Raw genomic sequence first — 19,080 nt, 5'->3', positions numbered from 1 at the left:
GCTGTGAAATTCTCTTCACATAGTCCGGATGATGAAAGAATGTGTGTGTTTGTAGGTAAAGTATGTGCAAATGGTTGAATGTACCTTTTGTCAGGTAGCAAAGCTTCGCAGTATATAATAGCAGTGTATGCTTTCAATGAGATGTATATGATCTGCAAGAAATCATTACATTATTAGTATTTCAATATACATGTAACTGAAACTCTGCAGGACCTGGAAATCAAAATAGTTTCATTGATTGCAGAATTTTGTTCAGTAGTCACAACTGCTTGAAGCGTTACGCATTTCCTTGTACTGAGATGGAAAGTAGTGCAATCTCTAACCAAACAAATGTACAGTTTTAGTAGTTTTCCTGTAGTTACTGGTGCTTTGCAGGCATAAATGTGGGGCATTGTTTTACCCTCCATGACTTTGTTTGCTCTTTAAATGTCAGTCAGTGGTGGAATCAGTCAGTGTGCTCATGTAGAGGGTGATGACAGTCATGTGAGTTCGTCATTAGAAAATAATATTAACCTTAGAAAGTTTTAGCATTTTATTATCATTTGTTAGTAGTTGGGTTTTTATTGTTGTGAGGCATGAACAACTAAAAATTAGTGCACCATAAAAATAAGAGAAGTCTTACATATTAACACTGAAGAAAATGGTTAAGCCTCTGTCAAAAGTTCTGATCATCTTAATGACCTGATAATTGAATGATGATAAACAGCAGAAGACGGTGATAAATGAGTGGTACTTGCTGAAAAAAATTGTGGAGAAGTTTCTGGACCCTTCTTTTTATCATTTTAAAAGCCATTATCACCACTCTTGTACTGAAAATGATCATATAAGAAGATCCTGAACTTTAGTTTCCTGTTGATTACAAACGAGTGAACTGAATTAATCATTGCATACACTATCATGCATTCCAGTAGTACCAGTTATTTCTTATACTAGGTATATATACCCAATGACAGACAAAGAATTGTTGTGAAAGAATTGTTATTCAGTCACATTAATCTATTTATTATTATATTCAGTAAGATTTAATTTGTAGTTTAAGAATTTCTGGTAATTTCTCTTTGTTAGTAAATAATTCAGAGAAGTGCTTTAGCTCATATTTATTGTGCATGGTATCTTAAGTAACAACTTAAAAAAGGAAAGTAGTTATTTATGATTAAATATTTGTAAAATGTATGTTTCTGGATTTTTTTGTAGTGGGGTGTCTCCATTTTTTACACTTTTCAGAATTGGTGAAGGCATACTTTTAGAGAGCTTATTCCACAATGCTTCTCTATGATAAACCCACTAAGAATTTTCACACAATCATAAGTCATTTTCCTTGTTAGTGAAGAATGAATTATCATGTTCTGAGGAATTGTTATGATCCCAGACAATTTTTGATTCCATACCATTGCTGTGAATTAAGATGGCTCTCATGCAGTGCAGAAAAGTGTTTTTTTTTTGTATTTTATTGCTAAGTGAAATATAGAGCTCAGTGTTTGTAACTTATAGGGCTTCATTTTAACGGCATTATCATTCGTAAGCAGCACAAAAAGTAAAAATATTTGATCTGAGTTTAAGTGTGGCAACTAAAAATATTTTTTTTTTAAAAAAAGCTGTTCTTTTGATATTGTAGTCGTTATTTGATTAAAACTTAACATGTTTTATATTTTATTCCTTTGTAGCATTCTAATCACTATTATTCCGAATGAAAGTTTCTTTAACATGTAATATCTGATGCTATAAATATTCTTTTCTGAGACTTTAATAAAGAATGAAGATTGAACATGGTTATCAAAAAGTAATTGTTGTTGCTCATCAAGAATGTATATTCAGTCATTTTGGCTGCAGTGTGAGTTGGTGCATTTATCATCATCTTGTGTTATAATGACCGATGTAGATATACACATCGGTTCTCATGAAAAAAGTATTCTATTGACAAAGACGTGTCTTCATTCTATAATGCAGTTTTAAAATAAAGAATTTTTGATTTATTATTTAAGTGTGAACACAGTATTGTTGCTGATCTCTGTAGTGTGTGTCTCAACCACAAATGTTGTTAAGTGGAATGTATTTTACGTTGGAAAGAAAGATGAATTTATTCTGAATAAATCTGCATTGCCATGTATTATTTTATCTTATTAAAAAACGTTATAAGGTGTGATCAGACAAGAATAAAATTGTTGAGATATCACAACTAAAAAAAGTTGTATGAAAATGATGAAATATTGTTTCACTGTCACACACACCATGATCAGTGTACATTATTATGAAATAACTAGATTGTTAGTACTGTGGGTAAGGTGCAATGTCCTTATAGACAATAATAGCATCAGCAAGGAAAACAAAGGAGTTAATCACTGCAGTAGCACCACATGCCATTGTTACTTGCATGTGATCATCAACCCGATTTTCAGCTATCAGAATTCCACCAGATGCCCAGTTCAGGACCACTCCCACCAGAGAGAATGATACATCCTGCAAAAAATTTCACTAGTTATGCATATGCTATCATAATATAGTTGTGTCGTATTGTGCTATTCATGCTGTTCATCTAAAAATGAAATAATACGTGTACATTCAATTACATTTTAATGAAGACGTAAACACGAGGAAGGAAATTGAGTACAATGAGAAGTAGCCAACTCTGACTTTAACTAATGTGTACAAGAATGTGAAAAGCAGATTGTACAATGGACACCGATATTTTGTATCATGTGCAGTTACTATGTCACAAACACAGGCTACACAAAGGTTCTTTTAACAATTGAGATTCCTGTCACAAGTATTAAGTCATCATCAACATACTGATTTCCTTCTGTGATATCATGAGAACGGCAGCATGTTGCTTCCAGATATTCATGAATCTGTCAGTAAACTGGAATGCAACTCAGAGAACACAACATAGTAATATTGGTTTAAGGTCCTGTGAGCCTATACAGATCCATCACTTTGCAGGGTTGAGTGGGATACTCAGTCATTTGGGGTAAAGACAAGTTGGACAAGTTGTTTCTTTCTGTTTGAAAAACTGTTTGTTTGAATTTTGTGGGCCCAAATGCTGTCTAAAGTGATACTGTCGAGAACTAGCCTTTGGTTGATCTGTTATTAGGAGAAAGTGGATATATGTGGTTTCTTTAAAACCTGGATATGAGATACTGCTGTGCTCGAATGACTTTTTGTCATTGTTAAGCCCATTTTAAATTGTCTCATATACTGTCTTGACACAGGAGGACCAAATTGTGTCGTTATAATGTGTAATGTGTCATGTTATGTAGCAGATGCACTTGATGAGAAGTATTACGGGCTTTATCAGTTATGTGCACCCTGTATGAGAATAAAATCTTCAGAAGTATACATATGAGTGCTAAATATTACAGTCAAAATGGGAATGGTTCCAGCTTTTACTGCCAAGATTCCCTCATTACTTCTGTCCTAAGGCATCTTTTGGTTTACATTAACTAATAATTTGTCCACTTAATATGAGTCAATTTATAATTCGTTTTGATTTCCATAATGGCCCTCAAGATGTTGCAAGTGACAGTTGTGGTCAGAAGAGTGTTCTCTGATAGTCCATAATGTGGGCAAATTGTTGGTGCTCATATGGTGGGTGCTTCTGTAACAATGTAGCCGAAGTGTTTGGTGTTTCATTAGGTACTGTATATCAGAGAGTTATACCACAAACGAGAAAGAAAACTGGCGTTCTACGGATTGGAGCGTGGAATGTCAGATCACTTAATCAGGCAGGTAGGTTAGAAAATTTAAAAAGGGAAATGGATAGGTTAAAGTTAGATAGGGAATTAGTGAAGTTCGGTGGCAGGAGGAACAAGACTTCTGGTCAGATGACTACAGGGTTATAAACACGAAGTCAAATAGGGGTAATGCACGAGTAGGTTTAATAATGAATAGGAAAATAGGAATGCGGGTAAGCTAATACAAACAGCATAGTGAACGCATTATTGTGGCCAAGATAGATACGAAGCCCACACCTACTACAGTAGTACAAGATTATATGCCAACTACCTCTGCAGATGACGAAGAAATTGAAGAAATGTATGATGAAATAAAAGAAATTATTCAGATAGTGAAGGGAGATGAAAATTTAATAGTCATGGGTGACTGGAATTCGAGTGTAGCAAAAGGGAGAGAAGGAAACGTAGTAGGTGAATATGGATTGGGGCTAAGAAATGAAAGAGGAAGCCGCCTGGTAGAATTTTGCACAGAGCACAACTTAATCATAGCTAACACTTGGTTTAAGAGTCATGATAGAAGGTTGTATACATGGAAGAACCCTGGAGATACTAAAAGGTATCAGATAGATTATATAATGGTAAGACAGAGATTTAGGAACCAGGTTTTAAATTGTAAGACCTTTCCAGGGGCAGATGTGGACTCTGACCACAATATATTGGTTATGACCTGTAGATTAAAACTGAAGAAACTGCAAAAAGGTGGGAATTTAAGGAGATGGGACCTGGATAAACTGAAAGAACCAGAGGTTGTACAGAGTTTCAGGGAGAGCATAAGGGAACAATTGACAAGAATGGGGGAAAGAAGTATAGTAGAAGAAGAATGGGTAGCTTTGAGGTATGAAGTAGTGAAGGCAGCAGAGGATCAAGTAGGTAAAAAGACGAGGGCTAGTAGAAATCCTTGGGTAACAGAAGAAATGTTGAATTTAATTGATGAAAGGAGAAAATATAAAAATGCAGTAAATGAAGCAGGCGAAAAGGAATACAAACGTCTCAAAAATGAGATCGACAGGCAGTGCAAAATGGCTAAGCAACTGTAAGGATGTAGAGGCTTACCTGACTAGGGGTAAGATAGATACAGCCTACAGGAAAATTAAAGAGACCTTTGGAGATAAGAGAACCACTTGTATGAACATCAAGAGCTCAGATGGAAACCCAGAAAATATAAAAATGCAGTAAATGAAGCAGGCGAAAAGGAATACAAACGTCTCAAAAATGAGATCGACAGGCAGTGCAAAATGGCTAAGCAACTGTAAGGATGTAGAGGCTTACCTGACTAGGGGTAAGATAGATACAGCCTACAGGAAAATTAAAGAGACCTTTGGAGATAAGAGAACCACTTGTATGAACATCAAGAGCTCAGATGGAAACCCAGTTCTAAGCAAAGAAGGGAAAGCAGAAAGGTGGAAGGAGTATATACAGGGTCTATACAAGGGCGATGTACTTGAGGACAATATTATGGAAATGGAAGAGGATGTAGATGAAGATGAAATGGGAGATAAGATACTGCGTGAAGAGTTTGACAGAGCACTGAAAGACCTGAGTCGAAACAAGGTCCCCGGAGTAGGCAACATTCCATTGGAACTACTGACGGCCTTGGGAGAGCCAGTCCTGACAAAACTCTACCATCTGGTGAACAAGATGTATGAAACAGGTGAAATACCCTCAGACTTCAAGAAGAATATAATAATTCCAATGCCAAAGAAAGCAGGTGTTGACAGATGTGAAAATTACCGAACAGTCAGTTTAATAAGCCACAGCTGCAAAATACTAACACAAATTCTTTACAGACGAATGGAAAAACTAGTAGAAGCCGACCTCGGGGAAGATCAGTTTGGATTCCGTAGATATACTGGAACACGTGAGGCAATACTGACCTTACGACTTACTTAGAAGAAAGATTAAGGAAAGGCAAACCTACGTTTCTAGCATTTGTAGACTTAGAGAAAGCTTTTGACAATGTTGACTGGAATACTCTCTTTCAAATTCTAAAGGTGGCAGGGGTAAAATACAGGGAGCAAAAGGCTATATACAATTTGTACAGAAACCAGATGGCAGTTATAAAAGTCGAGGGGCATGAAAGGGAAGCAGTGGTTGGGAAGGGAGTAAGATAGGGTTGTAGCCTCTCCCCGATATTATTCAATCTGTATATTGAGCAAGCAGTAAAGGAAACAAAAGAAAAATTTGGAGTAGGTATTAAAATCCATGGAGAAGAAATAAAAACTTTAAGGTTCGCCGATGACATTGTAATTCTGTCGGAGACAGCAAAGGACTTGGAAGAGCAGCTGAACGGAATGGGCAGTGTCTTGAAAGGAGTGTATAAGATGAACATCAACAAAAGCAAAACGACGATAATGGAATGTAGTCGAATTAAGTCGGGTGATGTTGAGGGAATGAGATTAGGAAATGAGACACTTAAAGTAGTAAAGGAGTTTTGCTATTTGGGGAGCAAAATAACTGATGATGGTCGAAGTAGAGAGGATGTAAAATGTAGACTGGAAATGCCAAGGAAAGCGTTTCTGAAGAAGAGAAATTTGTTAACATCGAGTATAGATTTAAGTGTCAGGAAGTCATTTCTGAAAGTATTTGTATGGAGTGTAGCCATGTATGGAAGTGAAACATGGACGATAAATAGTTTGGACAAGAAGAGAATAGAAGCTTTCGAAATGTGGTGCTACAGAAGAATGCTGAAGATTAGATGGGTAGATCACATTACTAATGAGGAAGTATTGAATAGGATTGGGGAGAAGTGAAGTTTGTGGCACAACTTGACCAGAAGAAGGGATCGGTTGGTAGGACATGTTCTGAGGCATCAAGGGATCACCAATTTAGTATTGGAGGGCAGCGTGGAGGGTAAAAATCGTAGGGGGAGACCAAGAGATGAATACACTAAGCAGATTCAGAAGGATGTAGGTTGCAGTAGGTACTGGGAGATGAAGAAGCTTGCACAGGATAGAGTAGCATGGAGAGCTGCATCAAACCAGTCTCAGGACTGAAGACCACAACAACAACAACAACAACAACATACCACAAACAGGGAAAGTGGAAAAACATCGTTTGCTAATTCACAATACTGACAAAATTGTGTGCTGAGTTGTCGTGACGGCTGTTGTTGGAGGCTATCAAGACGACAAATAAGAGAATGATAGCTGCAAAAGTCACTGCATAACCGACTGCTGCACTCTTGAACCCTGTCAGCACCAAACCGACATAAAGGGAGCTTCATTAACTGGGAATTGCAGGGCGAACTGGAATTCCAAAACCACATATCAGTGATGGAAATGGCCGTAACAAGAAAACATGTTGCCAATGCCATAAAACCTGTGTTATGGAATTATGGAATTATGGAAGAAAGTTTTTTGCAGAGTTGAGTCTTGTTTCACGCTGTCCTCAACTGCAGGCTGAGTTTGTCAGGCATATGCGATCCCAAGCCTACAATGCAGATTGCTTGCTGCCAAGAGTGAAACATAATGAGGATTTTGGTAATGATATAGACAGCTATATCGTGGCATTACAAGGTCCCCATGGTGACTAAAAGGTAGCATTACTGCCAAGTACAGTGTGACGATTTTGTCTGATCATGGTCATCCAGTGGTACAACATTTGTTCCCCAATGCTGATGCTGTGTTCCAAGCCAAGAGCCCTGTTTACATGCCTCACATCGTCCAGGACTGGTTTTGTGAGCACGAGGATGAATTGTTGCATCTCCCCTGACAACCACAGTCACCAGATCACACATCTTTCTCTCCAAAGTAGGCCACAAAGGCTCAATAGTATTGGGATTGTTATCCACCTCCATCATCATTGCCTGAGCTTGCCACTATTTTTCAGGAAAAATGGTATAAGATTCCCTTGAAAACCACACAACACCTGTATTTGTCCATTCTGAGATAACTTGAAGCTGTTAGGAATATCAGTGGTATTAAGGATAGTAATGCGTTGTGTTTGTGGTGTTTCCATATTTTTGTCCACCCCCTGTATACACTGTTATGTGTGAAAGCACTGCAAAGATGTGTAAATGGGTAAGATTTCAGATGGATCAGTAGATACAGAAGGTTGAATTCTCAGTTCATCCTTGGATTTTTTTGGAGTTACTTATTATTTCTTTCATCTCTGTCAACAATTTGTATAAGAGAAAAATGGCAGTTCGCAATGTGGTTTGAAGTTAATGTGAAACTGTTGGTCCTGCTATAACTGACTAATACACCCATTCAGAAGTCGAAGCAAGACAAGGAAGGAAGATAAGGGCACGCCACTTCTAACAGGGCCATTCCTAACAATTCACCATGGTGTTATACTTTATCCTCTTGTTGATGAGAATTTTAGTTATAAAATAGAAAATTTCTGCATCTGGCAATATCAGTGAAAAATTATTTTCTATTTTCCCCTTTTTGGTCAATTAATTAATGATCGAATTCCATCAATGATGTAAGATTCAGGAAGGTCTGTAAAGCACCCATCGACAATTGCCATAACCACTTAATTGTGATTGAAACTTTTTCCTTGCACAAACTCCTTTATATGTGGGAGTATGTCACTGTGGTGGATGTTTCAGTAATTCACACGTAAGACCCCATAGATTTCCTGTTGCATGCACCCAGACTAGCACAGTATAGTTTGTAGCTAGGCATGGTGGACTTTGTTTCATCCACAGTATCAATTCAGCACAAAATAATTTCATTGGATTCTTTGTAAAACAGTCCAAATTTTTGCTAGTAAATTTGTATTTGGATTTTCCTTTGTACACCCTTAGCGAATGCAGCACCCGTATCAAGTGAAGCTTTTTTATAGTCAGTGGTGTGTTTCTTGTTATTCTGCTAAGCTGGTTTTTCCATTTTGTGCACAATATGTGGAAGAACGACCCAGTCATCTTATTCAGGTGCTAAGAGTTTTTTTATTATTTGTACTTCCTAATCATTATGTTGGGTGGCTGTGGGAGGATCTTTACCTTGGATGAAGTCACTTTTGGTGTTATGTTACACTTGACCGTGTTATGTTACACTTGACCTTGAGAGTGGGTATCGTGTTACAGCAGAGGTAGTTGGACGTATGAGGTGACTTCCACCTTGACAGGTAATCTCAGGTGCGCGCGCGCGCGCGCTCGCGCACACACACACACACACACACACACACACACACACACACACACACACTCCCCCCTCCAGTGCCCTTTGGTCCAGTAAGAAGGCTTAAAAAAGGTGGGAAACTGTGATCAAATGGAATTGAGCTTCTTCTGTCCCCTCCCCCTTTTATATTAAGAATCCATTTTTGTTTGGATCCTCCTCATTCAAGGACTATTCTACATAGTAAAATTATGAAACATTAGCAGAGGGATCAGCCAGAGCTGGTAGGCAGAATAAGAATAATAGGTGTCTTACATTTGAATGTGAGTAATTGACCTTTCAGTATTATTATTGTTATTTATAATAATAAATTCGTTTATACTTACAGTTTGCTATTTTTTTTCAAGCAACCAATGTGCTTATGATAAATAGCAGAAGTACTGGACGAGGGCATACATACTGTTGTCTGTGCTGCTGCTGCTGCTGCTGCTGAAAGAAGAGGAGGTCGCCAGCAAGCTTTCTGATTTACTGAACCTGGTGTCGTTAAACTATTTGGTGCCAGTCACATTAGAAGTCACTTCTGCAACTATCACAGCTCACTGAGCCACAGCCACTTAAAACGTGACAGTGAATGGATATAAGTATGTAAATGGGGGCCTATTACTGGACTGTGACTTTGACGTATGGATACAAGTGAAAAAAACACTGGCACCCATATGTAAGGGGTGCGTACTATGAATTTGTTGAGTATTTTCCCAGTAACAGAATAAGTATGGACCAAGCAGAGCAATGTATCAGTTATTATATTGCCCACGTATTTAAATGTCAAAGTGGATGATGAGTTCACAAACAGTGCTGCATGCACGAGTTCACGCCTGTTGGACAGAATACAGTACAGGCAGAATTTAAGGCTTATAGAAGGCCGCGTTTTACAAAATACTGTGCTGCCACTACACAATGAAATTTGTGACAGTGTATAGAAAGCATTGAAATAATTTCTTTTGCCTGAAAAGTTGTTACTAAGCTCCCATGTCCAAGCCGTATGGATAGGATGTGGGAGCTAAATAACAAGTTTCTGTGGGAAGTACATGTATTTTATTCTATTATATATACATTGTCACAAATTTCATGACTAAGTGGTGTACACACACACACACACACACACACACACACAACATATGAATATGTCACATAACCAGATAAGTATGCTTGAATGCAAGTATTATATCATTTAATCATACCTTCACACCCAAGTCCGACCGCTACATGTGCAGCGATGTATGTCGTCTGGTGACTTCACAAGTTCAACATTTCTCATCACTTTTTGGGATATTCCCAAAGTATGCGACACCCTTGTGTCTTATATTAAATTGCTTATCTCGGTGTCGCTTTGGTAGTTTTTAAACATTAATAAGAAACAGCCCTTATATATACAACTGGTACCAAGAGTAAGCACCACTACTGCACTCATGATCATCAAAAGCCTATACTGGAGCACTGTTAGAGATAAAGCTGAGCATGCCCTGTTGCAAAATGGGTGCCTGATAAGCATCTGTCACGCATGCATAGCTTCGCAATGGCTGGACCATACATGGAGTACTGACTGGTGTGTGTTTTGGTTTTATATGTTTCAACAATAGTGCTGCTTCAAATGAAGATAGACCACTATTTCCTCTCGTCAAAAATCGACTAGATTTCCAGTCTGGTGAACAGTGTTCAGCTTGAGATTGAGCTAATGTGTGAACAGTCACTGGGAGGTATATCGAATTGTTCGGCATTTCAGCGAGTTTGCAACATCTCTCCAAGGTAGGGAAAAATCCATAGATAGTTTATCTTAATTGGTCATTGAAATATGAACTTGTTACAATATTACACTCGACACAGATTGTGCTGACATGTGAAATATCCACTGTTTGATCTGATTTGTAAATTTTCTCGATATTATTATCCAAACTTGACTCCTCGAGAAACCCAGTATTGACCCTACTGAGCCTTCCTGGCTGAAGTCTATTGTCTGTGTTGTCGTTTTTGTCCCGTTTTAAATGTATTAACATTTGTAAGTAAGTCAAACCTTCTTGTAGATACTAGTTGAATTCACCAAAGTATCGTGCAACATAATAGAACTGAACTTCCACAGTATCTGTAATGCAGATGGTGTGGTCTAACACTGAGAGCGTTCTTAAGGGGGTGGAGGTTTATTTTATTCCCCTCTGTGCCTCCCCTAAACACACACACACACACACACACACACACACACACACACACACACACACACACACACACACACTGGTGATACATGCTCGGCTGTTCTAGTGTTTAACTTCAGGGTTTCATAGCATTCCTTTATGCGAAGTTTGCATCCTGTAAGGTGTTCTTATGACATCTTCAAGTGAAGTTACAGTTGCATGTTCTGTCTATTCCACACTGTTGCCAAAGTGCTGAGAGGTGCTAATGACCTATCTGTTCTGGGCCCTCAAAACACTATTATTATCATCAAAGTGCTGAATCAGTTGTTCTTGGCTCCCCTCTCATACAGTCTGATGAAATGATCTCACAGCTTGTTCGTATTGTGCGCAATCCACATTCACACTCAGTTCAGACACTGTTGTATAGCTGACACGTTGCCCCACTTCGCCATCTCCATTGGATTTAACAAAATGTTATTCCTTCTCGTACTTACTATTCTACTGTGTAACAGTATATTGCTTGATGCATATTTGGATACAGTCATTTTCTCAATCTTCAAGGAGAATGGTGTATTCGAGAAAACTGCATAACCCAGTCACTCTAGATATCCTCGAATACATTATTATTAATCCACTGCAGGACTAATGTTTGCAGGAAGTGGACAATTAACGAGTTACTGCTCATCACATTTTTGAGTGCCTGAAATCAAGAAATGTAGGCAAAGTGTTTCAGTCGTTTATAGGAAACTTGCAGGAAGATGTAGGGGTTTGAATGTTATTGATTATTACCTATAGAGCTTATTCGTATTCCTTTGCTGTGTATGATTTCAAATAAATTTAAACTGATGCCTCAACTGTTTAAAAAGGATATAATTTCCTTGAAGTATGAGCCGTGCTATAAATATGATGATGAGAATACACACTGTCAGATTGGCGGGACTCCTGTTAAACTGTACTGTTTTGGTTGTAAAAAGAAATGAATTATTGTTTTTCTTCTCATTAAAAATCATACCTAAAATGTATTCACAGTTGCAAATGCAGACAACCATCAGGTGTATAATGGAATGATGACAATAAAAATTTGTGCCAGATCGAGACTCAAACCTAGATTTCCCGCTTTATACGAGGTGTCTTCTTAATCATTTTGGCTATCCGTCCATGACCAACAGCCAAAGCCAAACTTGTGTATGTTGTCATTCATGCTTCACACCCTGCAGTCTATATTACATCATTACTGTACTGGGGGCCCCCACGGGTCTAAAACTCTTTTGTGGATACATGCGTGGCGAGCATGGGACCCCGAGCTTGTGCAGCTCTCTTTGTTTTCCGGGCTGCATACCTTCCCTTTCTACATCCCTCCCTGTCCCTGACCCTCCCACCCCCCTCTCCCTGCCCCTGTCCCTGTCCCTTCCCTTTCTCTGGGAGTATGATTTGTGCCTACATCCAGAGACGGACGCTTGTGAATAAATGAAGAGGTTTCTCTTCTTTTATGTCTACAATGTAAAGTACCTATTCGTACTTTGTCCTTCTCTTTTCTTGATTATTCTCTTCACCTTCTTCTCCACTGCAGCATTTGAGAATTCTTCTCTTCTTTCCTTTCCTTTTCTTTGTTACTACCTTTTTCTTTCATTCCTCCCCGTGCATGTCTGAAGGCCGACCCATGCGTAGTTGGTGATGGGGTAACACATAATTCTCCTTCCCCAGTAGACAAGTAGGACACATATGTACCCTCTGGTAAAGGCCAGGCTCAGGGAGAGGTGATTACCCTAGCTGGTACCTTCTGAAAATGCCGATTGGTCCCTCCGTCCATTTCTTAGGAGGTGTGATCTGAGGTGTGGACAATCACCCTCGGAGAGAGCCCCCACAAGGAAGGAGCGTACCATCGGAGATGCCGGTAATCATGGGGGATACTTTCGTGACAGTTTCTTCTACTTCTACAACTTCTGCACACAAGAGAAAGCAAGATGAGTCTCCACCACAGAAAATTCTGCCATCGTCACCAAAGTTACTAGTTGTTTCTTGGTGTGACGAAGGTCAAGACTTCTCAACAGTCAGCCCTTTCATTATTCAGAAAGGTGTCGACACAATTGCAGGTCCTGTAAAGTCTTGTTCCTGGTTACGAAGTGGCACCTTGTTGTTAGAAACAGATAGTGCCCTCCAGGCACAAAAGTTGCTTCAAACTACAGTTACGCACCTTCCCTGTTCAGGTGGAAGTGCACCATACTTAAAACTCCTCGCGGTATGGTTTACACAAGATCACTCGACGGATTTCCAAGGAGGACATTCAAAATTACCTGTCTGATCAGGGAGTTACGGCTGTACATCGAGTAATGAAAAGGTTTGAAAAAGAATTGGTACTGACTCGCACTCTCTTCTTGACGTTTGACAGAATGCAACTTCCATCAGACATTAAAGCGGCATATGAGATCATTTCAGTTCGCCCTTACATCCCCAACCCAACGCGTTACTATCGGTGTCAGAGGTTAAATCGTACCAGTCAGTTTTCCAATATGCCAAATGTGTTAACTGTGGTAGGCATGCCTATGAGGATGATGGTCCACCACCATCCCGTCGTTGCATCAACTATAAGGGCAACCATGCATGCAGTTGACCAGTTTTTAAAGATGAAAAAATTATTCAGGAAATCAAAGTGAAAGAAAAGGTGTCTTCACCCACTCACTCATTGGCTCCTGCTAAATCATGAGCCCAAAAATTGGACGCCCGGACTTCCATAGAAGAGCCTACTCGTGAAGATTGTTTATCTACCTAGACCTCACAACCATGAATTCCTCCTTCATCTCAATGTCCTGCTTCCAAGAAAGCTCATAAGTCAAAAAGTCCCTCTCCTTCTTTGCCATGGCGTGTTTCTTCTACACTGCCACCAAGTGGTAGCTGCCCTCAGCCGTCTTCCGTGTCGCCGAGACACACTGCTGGCAGCCAATCAACCAACTGATCACTGGCGGCAGGAGCTGCCCCAACCAATCTATGGATCCGGAGCTTCTGCCTCTGGCTGAATGCAGTTCCACACCGTCGGCCACTGGCTCTCGGCGCCTGCTGAGTTGACAGCAACCGTGGTGAGATTTTTCGTTTTTTCGTCCACCCTATGTCAATGATTCATTTGCGGAATTCGCTTGTCGGGATGAACTGTCAATCCTCTTACAATCCTACTCTCCGGTCATCTTCTATCTTCAGGAAACAAAGCGAAGTTCCCAAAATCGCTTTGTTTTCCCTCATTTCCAATCAGTCCGGTTTGATCTTCCCAAAGTTGCTGACATTCTGGCACACGGGGGACTTACGTTTCTTCTCCATGATACTATCCATTATCACACAGTCCTATTACACAGTTCCTTCTAAGTTGCCGCTGTACGTCTTTTCCTTCCTGGATTCACCTTCTCTCTTTGTACCACACACATTCTATCGTCCATACCAATGACAAGAGCCAATCTTCTTCATCTCCTTGGTCAGCTCCCACCCCACTGTTTGCTGGTTGGGGATTTCAACACCCACCACCCGCTTTGGGGATCTCTGCGTCCTTGCCCAAGAGGCTCTCTATTGATTCACGTCATCCACCAAGTGGATCTTGTTTGCCTCAACACTGGGGAACCTATATTTTTGTCTGCCTCCACATCATCCTACTCTCATTTGGATCTTTCGGTCGGTACTGTTCAGCTAGCTCAACACTTCGAATGGTTCGCTCTTGCTGATACCCACTCGAGTGACACATTTTCAATGTGTCCTTTGGTTACAGTCACAACTGCCATCTATGCGCCAAGATGCTGGAAGTTTTCCCAAGCCGATTGGACACTTTCCTCCTCTCTAGCAACATTCGATGCTCTTTAATTTCCTAGCATCAACGATTAGGTCATTCATGTTACGAAAGTTAGTCTTACAGCCTTGGAATGTTCAATACCACGTACCTCCCCTTTGCCCCGACGTTCCCCAGTTCCTTGGTGGAACGAGGCGTGCCGTGACGCAATACGCGAGTGGAGACGTGCTCTTCGAATTTTCCGCCATCATCCTATGTTGGCCAACTGTATTGCTATAATCAGTTATATGCATGATGCCGTTGCATCATTTGCAATAGCAAGAAGGCAAGCTGGGATTTCTTTACCAGCTCCTTTAATTCCTTCAGTCCCTCAAGTAATTGGGATTCAAATCCGACGGACACCTGAAACGTCCAATTTTTCCCCGACCTCTGGGCTAACTGTCACGCAGGATACCTTAGTGGAGCCAGTCGCAATGTCTAACTCACACGGTCAACACTTTGCTAAGATTTCGAGCTCTTCTAATTACTCACCAGCCTTTCTGCTGAAGAAACAGTTTTGTGGAAGAGTGACCTCTTGCCTTTTCCTCTCAAAATCGTGAGAGCTATAATGCCATTTTGTCTATGCAGGAACTCAGCCATGCACTCTCCTCCTATCGCTCTTCTGCTCTCTGACCGAATGGTATCCACGTCCAAATGTTGCTGCATCTATCATACCCTAGTCTGTGCTAACACCTTCGCCTTTATAATCGACTTTGGGTCGACAGTACCTTTCCCAGAAGATGGCGGGAAGCTATCGTCATTCCTGTTTCGAAACCGGGAAGGGACAAACATCTCCCCACTAGCTATCGCTCAATCTTTCTCACGAGTAGCATTTGTAAGGTTTTGGAGGGTATGGTAAATTGCCATTTAGGCCGGTGCCTGGAGTCCTGAAACCTTTTAACAACTGCCTAATACGGTTTCCAAAAGCGTCATTCCACAGTTGGCCAGCTTGTTGCTCTCTGCACTTAATTCATGATCTATTTTCTCAAGAAATGCCAAATGGTAGCGTTATTTTTTGATCGGGAGAGGGTATACGATACCTATTGGAGGACAGGTACCCTCCGCATACTGTTCTCTTGGGAATTTAGAGGTCGACTTTCACTCTTCATCTGTAAATTTATGTCAGAGCGTACATTTAAGGTTGGAGTGAACACTACTCTATGCTGTACTTTCTCCTAAGGAAATGGGGTGCCCCAGGACTCTGGGCTAAGTGTTGTACTGTTTGCCATCGCCATAAATCCAACTATGGATTGCCTACTTCCTGATGTCTCGAGCTCCCTCTTTGTCGATTATTTTGCAGTCTACTACAGCTCTCAACAGACCAGCCTCCTTGAACGATGTCTTCAAGAGTGCCTCGATCGCCTCCACTTATGGAGCATCTAAACCGGCTTCAGATTTTCTCCCAGAAAGACCACCCATGTAAATTTTTGGCATTGTATGGAATTTTATCCACCTTCCCTACAACTAGGCCCTGTTGACTTTCTGTTCATGCACATTGCCAAATTCTTGGGACTTACGTTTGACAGAAAACTGTGCTGGTCTTCCCTCGTTTCATATATTTCAGCTAGCTGTCTTTGATCCCTCAACACCCTCCATGATCTGAGTGGTACCTCGTGAGGAGTGGACCAAGTGGTCCTCCTTCGCCTATACCGCGCCTTAGTGTGCTTGAAATTGGAGTATGGAAGCACAGTTCACTCCTCTACACGGCCGTCTATTCTTCGGTGTCTAGATTCTGTCCACCACCGTGGATTTCATTTAGCGTCTGGAGCTTTCTACACTAGCCCCATGGAGAGCCTTTATGCTGAGACTGCTGAACCTCTGCTGTCCAATTGGTGAGCTGTCCTTCCGAGTCGTTACACTATTCATCTGTTTACCATGCTTACTCATCTGACGCATGCTCTTTTTTTCAACGCCTCCTTGGCAGGCAGCCCTTACTCTCCACTGCCACTGGGAGTCTGCCTCTGTCAACTGCTACGTTCACCTTCCTTCCAATTTCCTCAAACTTTCTTGACAAATGGGGTACGACGCCACCTTGGCTTCGCCCTGGACCTACCTTCTCCGTGACCTTTGTCAGCTTCCCAAGGATAGAACCCCCCTATGGTTTATCGTTGGCATTTGCTGCTCTATGCGCACAAATGGAGGATGCCACATTTATCTGCACTGATGGCTCCAAGACCACCTTTGGTGTTGGGAGTGCCTATAGTGTTGACAACATGACTATTAGATTTCAGCTCCCGACCAGTGATCGATTTTTATTATGGGGCTTTACGCTATTCTCCAGGCTGTCCCATACATCTGTCGCCATCAGCAGATACAGTATATTATATGCTCGGATATCGCCCAGCTCTCTTCCCAACCTCCATGCTCTATATCCTGTCCACCCTCTGGTCCATTGGATTCAGGATGCCTCCATATGCTCCACTTGGGGGGCATCTCCATGGCATTCTTCTGGATCCCAGGGTATGTTGGTAAACGCGGAAACGAGGCAGCCGATATAGCGGCAAAGGCTGCTGTCTCTCTCTTCCTCGGCCTGCTGTTCGCATGGTTCCCTTTGCCGATGTGCAGAGCGTTTTATGTCGTCGTGTTGCTCTTTTTTGGCACACACATTGGTCTGCACTTCAGGATAATAAATTACGGGACGTAAAACCTCTTCCCTGTGCTCGGGCCTCTTCTTCCTGCCCTATTGGTCGGGGGTAGGTAATTTTAACTAGACTCCGGATTGGGCTCTGTCTATTTAGTCATCGACATCTTCTAAGTGGTGATCCTCCCCCACTTTGTCCCCACTGCTCTCAATCGTAGACAGTGAGACACCTTTTACTTCAATGCCCCTATTTTAATTAGTTATGTGCCCGTTTGCAGCTGTCGCCTTATATATCTTCCCTCGTAGCAGATAACATGTGCTCAGCAGGTCGTGTCCTTGAGTTTATCAGTGTTAGTGAGATGACCTCGGTCGTTTGAAGCTCTTTTTGGGGAAAACACCACCCCTTCAGTAGCACTTTCCTAAGATTTCTCTCCATTTTTAGTTTCCCTCCTTCTTGAGTTTCGCCCCCATTGATGCTGATTTAAATTGTTGTTTTTACCCTTCACTATGCCACAGAATGGGCACTTACGACCTTAGCTGTTTTGCACCCTGAAGCCATAATTTAAAAAAATGTACTGGCGTAGGACATTAATTAAAAGTAGGTGCATGTGTTAGGAAATACTATGCATTGTTCCTTCATACGTGAAATGTATTTGCAGCAAAATGTATTTGCAGTTGCTGCTTTCAATTAAAATGTCCGCCCCCTGTACGGGAATTACATAATATGTATGTGTGCAGGTTGTGACGCATGAACAACAACACATGGAAGTTTAGATTTAGCCATAGATCATGCACAGATCACAGATAGCCAAAGGGGTTAAGCCAACTGTTCACATAAAGTGGGAAATCTGGGTTTGAGTCCCAAGCTGGCACAAATTTTCATTGTCATCATTCCAATACATTTCATGTATTTCATTACAGCTGCAGTGCCTGTTCCTATGGACTTGCATGCATGTCAGAAGGAACATTGGTGGGTACTTCTTAACAGCACAGGCCCTGTAGCATCATAAAAATTATTAGCAAGCTCACCATGTCTCTCTCTTATTTCGTGCAGTGGCTGCCTGAAAGAGGAAGCACTGTGTGTGTGTGTGTGTGTGTGTGTGTGTGCGCGCGTGTTCGCGTGCGTGTGGGTGTTCATTCTCCAGCCATTGTGAAGCTGTAGCTATGCGTGTATGGGTGGCTGCTTATCGGACCCGCATGTCTCAACGACATGTGCTCAACCGTATCTGGATCACCGCTCTACTACAGGCTTTGACGATTATGAATGCAGCAACAGGGGCATGCTGACACCTTGTATGCAGTTATATACTTTTAATTATAGTTAGTTGGATTGGACACTGGAGCTAAATAATAAGTTTTCGTGCAAAATATACTGTTTCCTTACTTTCCAAGCACATTGTCACATATTTCATTGTGTAGTGGTAGCACAGTATTTTGTAAAAAACAGCCTTCTATAAGCCTTAAATACTGTCTGTATTGCGTTCTGTTCAACAGGTGTGAACACACAACGCAGGGTACTGTTTGTGAACTCAGTCTCCTCGTTGTTGACAGGTTGGACTCTCTAAACATTTTTGTGTAGGGGCAACACAAGCAATGATATATTACTCAAGTTGGTGTATATTTACACTGTTGTTGCGCAAATATTCAACAAGTTCATAGTACTCTCCTTTTACGTGGGTTCTAACAACACAGTCTGTATGCGGCAATTGATAGTGCACAA

General features: G+C 41.0%; 1 protein-coding gene across 1 annotated transcript in view; it reads right to left on the bottom strand.

The window, feature by feature from the left end:
* Window positions 1–1,613: 1,613 nt before the first annotated feature.
* Window positions 1,614–19,080, bottom strand: part of LOC126162110 (uncharacterized) — a 29,738-nt gene continuing 12,271 nt past the window's right edge. The window contains exon 3 of the mRNA XM_049918385.1: window positions 1,614–2,457. Within this exon, the coding sequence (XP_049774342.1) occupies window positions 2,266–2,457 (192 nt within the window). The 3' untranslated portion in view covers window positions 1,614–2,265. The remainder of the gene's footprint in view (window positions 2,458–19,080) is intronic.

The sequence above is a fragment of the Schistocerca cancellata genome, chromosome 2 (assembly GCF_023864275.1).
Source record: "Schistocerca cancellata isolate TAMUIC-IGC-003103 chromosome 2, iqSchCanc2.1, whole genome shotgun sequence".
In the NCBI taxonomy this organism is placed as follows: domain Eukaryota; kingdom Metazoa; phylum Arthropoda; class Insecta; order Orthoptera; family Acrididae; genus Schistocerca; species Schistocerca cancellata.
Note: the sequence above shows the minus strand (reverse complement) of the source record. Positions and strands in the feature narration are given on the sequence as shown.